The sequence below is a fragment of the Syngnathus scovelli genome, chromosome 2, assembly GCF_024217435.2.
Source record: "Syngnathus scovelli strain Florida chromosome 2, RoL_Ssco_1.2, whole genome shotgun sequence".
Classification (NCBI taxonomy): Eukaryota; Metazoa; Chordata; class Actinopteri; order Syngnathiformes; family Syngnathidae; genus Syngnathus; species Syngnathus scovelli.
In genome coordinates, this window is record NC_090848.1 from 1,490,053 (window position 1) to 1,496,246 (window position 6,194).

The 6,194-nt window shown below is 41.7% G+C and overlaps 2 protein-coding genes across 2 annotated transcripts; one reads left to right on the top strand and one right to left on the bottom strand.

Moving 5' to 3' along the window:
* Nucleotides 1-98: 98 nt before the first annotated feature.
* LOC125988585 (carboxypeptidase B2) lies at nt 99-3,062 on the bottom strand. The gene is made up of 11 exons (XM_049753936.2): nt 2,893-3,062; nt 2,731-2,806; nt 2,527-2,651; nt 2,188-2,296; nt 2,004-2,105; nt 1,821-1,922; nt 1,636-1,746; nt 1,474-1,564; nt 711-913; nt 503-587; nt 99-427 (listed from the first exon to the last, which is right to left on the bottom strand). Exons 1-11 carry the CDS (start codon nt 2,961-2,963, stop codon nt 237-239), a joined length of 1,266 nt encoding a protein of 421 aa, XP_049609893.1. The 5' UTR covers nt 2,964-3,062; the 3' UTR covers nt 99-236.
* A 249-nt stretch (nt 3,063-3,311) lies between these two features.
* alg11 (ALG11 alpha-1,2-mannosyltransferase) lies at nt 3,312-5,961 on the top strand. The gene is made up of 5 exons (XM_049753935.2): nt 3,312-3,406; nt 3,869-4,090; nt 4,161-4,532; nt 4,599-5,164; nt 5,236-5,961. The coding sequence occupies exons 1-5, from the start codon at nt 3,372-3,374 to the stop codon at nt 5,517-5,519; spliced, it is 1,479 nt and encodes a 492-aa protein (XP_049609892.1). The 5' UTR covers nt 3,312-3,371; the 3' UTR covers nt 5,520-5,961.
* The last annotated feature ends 233 nt before the right edge of the window (nt 5,962-6,194 follow it).

Below are 6,194 nucleotides of genomic sequence, written 5' to 3' on the forward strand. Positions count from 1 at the left end.
ACACTTTTATTTATTTGTTTGATATTTCTTTTTTCATTTTATTGAATACATGAATGTACATTTGCTGTTGCACTTAAAACAAAACATAACAAAGCAGATTGTGTTTACAGTAAAAATTATTGTTTTCTTTTATTGCGTTTGAATTTATGGTCGGCCTTGATGACATTCAGCAACATTTCCAGGTTTCAACCAAATTCTTTTGGTACTTACACTCAAACCTTTGAAGAAGAATTTCTTCAAGCTTGTGTTTTTTCTATGACCCTTAGAGCAATGGTCTTCAGGGCAAGGAGGCCTTCATTGCACGCCTGGGAAATGTGAGACGGTGGTAGAAGAAAACCATAACGTCCACGGTCCTGGAGCTCAAATGTGAATGAGTACTTTATGCCAAGATTGTATGCCCAGTCATCAGAGCCACCCGGAGCCAGGTCTGTGGATCAGTTGGAGCTACGCATCAGAACTGTGAATGGATCAAATCAACTTGAAGGTCAAATAACTCACTCACATATGGTCTGTGCTCCTGCACCATATTTGTAGGTGTTTCTGTAATATCGTCTGATATTTTGTGAAGCTTCTTGGACCATCTGAAGCTTAAATAAGAGAGAAAATTTGACTTCCACAATAGGGGGAAAAAAGATGTTTGTGTGTTTTCATTATAAAAGCATCTTTTGATAAAACAGCACCACTTTCTCGGGCTGGGAGGAAGTTCTTACCAGCTCATTGTGGTTCTGTGCCTCATCCAAGGTGTAGGAGTATGGGAAGAGCAGCATCTGAGAGTAGGCATGGATGGTGAGGTAAAGCTGGATGGTCTCCTTCTTACTGCGTAGGAAGTTGGCTACGGCCTCCGATTCGGGTTCTGATTCAGGAAAGGTGCCACAGTAGATCTCACTGCAGGGATCTTTGGAGGCTCCCTCCGCTGGTGGTCAACACAGATTTCAAATAGCAGCGAATTCAAAGCATTTCAAAATACTGTACACATTTTTGCTACCCTTCCATTCAATAAATACAAAATATACAGGCCTGTCTTAAAAATGAAGAAAAATGAAGACTTGCCTCAAGTCTCTGTGAAAGTAACGAAAATGCTGGCTTGAAGTGGTTGTACAACAAAATATTAGCTGAGGCTAACATCCATTTTTGTCCAGTCTAGGCTATTATTATTATTATTATTATTATTATTATTATTATTATTATTATTATTATTATTATTATTATCATCATTATTATCATCATTTTTATTATTATATTCTCATTATTATTATCATCATCATTATTATTATATTATTATTATCATTATTATTATTATCATTATTATTATAACTATTATTATCATTATTATTATTAGTAGTAGTCGTAGTATCATTACTATCATTATCATTATTATTATTATTGCACAGATGATGTTTTTTTCTCTTTTTATGGGAAGTGTACACACAATTTTGTCCACATGTGTACAGTGTACGTATGAGGGAGACTTACTGCACCAGTTTGCGTCAAAGTTCCTGTTTAGATCAACACCAGCACAGTAGCTGCTTGTGGTGACTGACCGGCTCTTCCTCCACATCCGGTCCTGAGACACATAAATATATACACAATTAAATCAAACATCCTCTATAAATGAATGTGCACTTCATTTTTTACCGTCGTCCATGTGTATTGGTACCCATCAGGATTCATCACGGGTAGGACGTACACGTCCATGTTGTCAAAAATGTCAGTTATGTCTTGGTTTTGCTTGTAAAACACTAAAGACTGCGGAGAGGAAAATATTTTAGCCAAACCATTTGTGTACAAACCCACAAAACATACAAAGCGGATCTACTCACATATTGTACAAACCACAAGCAGAAAGCAGGAGAGATCCATTCTCTGGCGTGGATCCCACAGTCAATCCACAAGGCTTTCTTATTTTCTCTGTTAAACGACACCTGTGAGCAGTTCCCCAAATATTCCTGAGACAGTTTGTGATTTTTTTTTTTTTTTTGTCGGAGATGGATGAACGTGCAGACCTTCAGAGCATAGAGCGGTCGCTTCTCAAATGAAGAACCCAGAAGAATGGTTTCGACGGTGTTTGGGTTGTTCTGAGCAGTCTTGTTGATCCAATAATAGATCTGAAGAGGAGACCATAAGAAAAAAAGTAGCAGGTCATCTCTGAATAATGACAGAATCCAGCGTATGATGGAAGGCATATACATCCTCCAGGCTATGATATTGTTCATAGAAACTTGTGCTGCTTCTTGGGTCGGCCGAATCGTTCCTCGTCTGCATTTCAATCAGATCATTGGTGTTGTCCAGTAACACTCTGAAAAAAAAAAAAAAAAAAAAGAAGCTTTATAAACGTTAAAATACCCCAACATACATATGCAACTTGGTCATTGGACCACTTGTTATAAAAAAATAAATATATATGTATATATATATATAATTTCGTAATTCTGCGCACAGAATTAACAGTTAATTCAAATAGATGCAACTACTACATAAAAATGATTTTTAAAAAATTGTATGTATGTGTGAAGACAAGTAACATACTCATGTGTTATATCATATCGCTCCAGCAAGTCCTTGACCGTGGCTGAGCTGTTTGCAGGTACAAAGAGGTGAACTTGAGTTTCTTCTTTGATATACTGAGGATGGACCGGCTGCCACAATGTCGTCTGTGGAAATGTTGCATGGACACAATGTAAGAGCAGAAAGAAAAACAAAGCAAAATATCTGCCTGCCATTCTATTTGACCTCATATTGACTGGAGATATTCTTCACAATGCCCACTTGTTCTGGTGTTGTTGGTGTCATTGACAGAATTTGGTCGCTACCAAAAAAAAGAGTAATGCAAATAATTGGATTGACATTATTTTTCCTCAGGGCCTTAATCAGACACAAAAAAAATTAACTTACTGTGTTTCAGTGCAGTATCCCATCTTGGGAAGTTGGCCCATTAAAATAATCCAAAATACAAGTGTCTTCATGATGGAAAGGGTGAAAATGACAGACGTTCGCTCAGACTGTGAGGTTAGGGAGATGTTATTGATTTAAGTGTTTATTTAGAAGTTAAACTTTGGCTTTTTTTTTTTTTTTTTGCTCCAGAGAGCCGGGGGGCATAGATCAGTCTGTAAAGTTACGGGAAAACAGAAGGTAAAATCCTGCTCTAGAAAAAGGTATTTAATCAAATGTACAAGTCAAACATTTAGACAAATACAGTATAAAAGTACATAACTAAGATTATCTATTTTTTAAACGGTGACTCCTGGCCTCCATTATATTGCGATGTAGTTATACACCCTCACCTAAGGAGGGCGCTATCAAAATGAAGCCTCACTTAAAAAGTGGCAGGGTTGAAAGGTAACGCCTTCAGTTTAGTGTTTGCAGTTGGCAACATGTCGGCACACGACGAGCTCGTACTATGTCTAAGGTACCAGTCACTCTATAAACGTCTTTCCATGTAAAAATCGTAATAGACTTTGGAAACCGTTGTCATTTCGGACTATCGTTTATTTTATTTTATAAATAAAAGGCAAGCTAATCAGTGTACACAGAGTTTGTCGGTAATTGGAGTTGCGTACATATGATGACAACGTAACGCAATAGTAATAATATTTATTGTATTGACATAGGTTTCCGCTGAGAGGTTTTTTTTCAAAGATTATTCCAATACTTGGTTTTTGATTTGTCTGCACATATACTCACAAATTACACAAAATAACCAAACTAATCAGTGGTTTTCAGTTCTGCAGAACAATCCTGCATCACACTGAGAGCCGTTTCCAATATTGTTTACACTTTGTACATGACAGAGGCAACATTTTAAATACAGACCTCAGTGTGATCCAATGTCTCCACCACAATGTGTTTATGATGGACTGTTGTGTGTAAGTTTCCTGTGGCAGGTGCTGTTCCACTTGCTTTTTGTGTGTTTGCTCCTACTTGCCGTGCTGGTCCTGCTGATGCTGGCAGTACGTCTGTGGCTGAAAGGCAAAAGGAGCGCTCGACGTGCCAGGACCGGACGTCCCGCGGTGGCGTTCTTCCACCCCTATTGCAACGCTGGCGGTGGGGGAGAGAGGGTGCTCTGGTGTGCAATCAGGGCTCTGCAACGAAGGTGCGCTCGACGGATTACGCCGAATTTGTTTCGAGACTCAACTTAACAACACGTCCACGTGCCTATACAGTTACCCGGACATCGACGTTGTGGTCTACACCGGCGACCTGGACGTTTCGGCCAACGAGATCGTGGATAGAGCACGGCGCCGATTCAACATCGTGCTTCCACGGCCCGTTCACTTTGTCTTCCTGAGGCTGAGACTTCTCGTGGAGCCCAGTCTGTTTCCTCACTTCACCCTGCTCGGGCAAAGCATGGGCTCCATCTTTTTGGGATGGGAGGCGCTTACCGAATTTGTCCCTGACCTGTACATCGACTCAATGGGATACGCTTTCACCCTGCCGCTTTTCCGCTACCTGGGAGGATGCAGTGTATGTGCTTACGTGCACTACCCCACCATCAGCACTGACATGCTGTCGGTGGTAAGAGAAAGGAACCCCAGGTATGTTTTTTGCGAGCGTAATACCGATGACGCCGTGACCCTAATTATGAACTCTTCTCGTCTTAGGTTCAACAACCCTGATTACATTTCTGACAGTATGTTCCTGAGCATGTTCAAGGTGCTTTACTACTGCCTGTTTGCTGTGCTCTATGGCATGGCCGGCTCCTGCGGTGACCTCGTCATGGTCAACTCCTCCTGGACGCTCGAGCACATCTTGTCACTGTGGCACGCTTCCAACCGTACCAGCGTGGTCTACCCACCCTGCGACGTCAGCGCATTCCTGGATGTCCCGCTTGAAGAGGACGAAGAGAAAAAATGCCACTCCATCGTCTCCATCGGGCAGTTCCGCCCTGAGAAGGATCACCGATTGCAGATCAAAGCGTTCAAGAAGGTGCTGGATCGGCGGAGGGAGGCCGGCGAAGGCAGGGAGACTCTGAAGCTGATCCTGATCGGAGGATGCCGGAATCAGGAGGACGAGGATAGGGTACTGATGCTGAGGGGACTGTGCCAAGAGCTCGACGTGGCCGACAGGGTGGAGTTTAAACTGAACATCCCCTTTGGAGAGTTAAAACAAGAGTTGGGCAGCGCCACTATTGGACTGCACACCATGTGGAACGAGCACTTTGGGATCGGTAAATTGTGCATCACTGACCTGCTTGCTTGTTGGTTAGGTGTGTTGACTTCTCTGTCATCCCTTCTCCAGGTGTTGTGGAGTGCATGGCAGCAGGCAAAGTGATCCTCGCCCACAAGTCGGGCGGTCCCAAGCTGGACATCGTGGTGCCTTTCGAGGGAGGCCAGACGGGCTTCCTCGCCGACGACGAGGACAGCTACGCTAAGGCCATGGAGGAGATCTTAAACATGGCACCCGCGAACCGCCTGCAGATACGACGCAACGCCCGGCAGTCAGTTGCTCGCTTCTCAGATCAGGAGTTTGAAGTGTCTCTCCTGGGGGTTTTAGAACCTCTTATGGGGACACTTGAACGATGAGAAGGACTGCGTGTTTATATGTGCACATTATATATGCCATCTGTGACTGGACCCTTAAATTTTGCACTTGGGAGACATTCACAGTAAATTCCAACACTTCTTAAAACATCTTTTTATGAGTGTTTCTCTGGCGATGTAACCCATTGGGTTAGTTGGAATGTACCATTGGCTATCACTAAACATTGCCAATGCATAAAGTCACACTTAAATGAACTATTTACATAAAAAAAGACATTGTACATGAATATTATGTAAAAAAATAAGGAAAAACTGTTATGAGTGTCTTGTGACCATGTGTTGGTATTCATTTGCAAACTATTGCACTTCATTCGGAACCTGAAAATGACCATCTTAAATCAAGGTGGCCAATTGTAAACTGCAGGGCCTGTTTGTAACTTAAATGCGGAATAAACCAAAGGGGGACTCATATTTTGTAAACGAATACACTGTTGGACTGAATACTTTGCCAAGGACACATGATTTATGCAGTCCTTTTCAGATCAAGTGATCAATAATGATTCGTTTCGACTGGAATTGCACACAAACATTCGTGTTTAAAGAAAATTCAGACTGATGGTGTTGCAAATTGGTGACTTTGGTAGTCAAAAAAATATGAATCAGGTTGTTGAATAAACTTTGTCCAAATGAAGTGAGGTTCACCTATGGAAACAAAAT

Coding starts and splice junctions, on each gene's coding strand:
- LOC125988585 (XM_049753936.2), bottom strand. CDS start 2,963: ATGAAGACACTTGTATTTTGGATTATTTTAATGGGCCAACTTCCCAAG. Junction 2,297..2,526: donor CGATATGATATAACACATGA/GTATGTTACTTG, acceptor TTTTTTTTTCAG/AGTGTTACTGGACAACACCA. Junction 428..502: donor TGCAGGAGCACAGACCATAT/GTGAGTGAGTTA, acceptor ACTGATCCACAG/ACCTGGCTCCGGGTGGCTCT.
- alg11 (XM_049753935.2), top strand. CDS start 3,372: ATGTCGGCACACGACGAGCTCGTACTATGTCTAAG. Junction 4,091..4,160: donor ATCAGGGCTCTGCAACGAAG/GTGCGCTCGACG, acceptor GTGCCTATACAG/TTACCCGGACATCGACGTTG. Junction 4,533..4,598: donor GTAAGAGAAAGGAACCCCAG/GTATGTTTTTTG, acceptor TTCTCGTCTTAG/GTTCAACAACCCTGATTACA.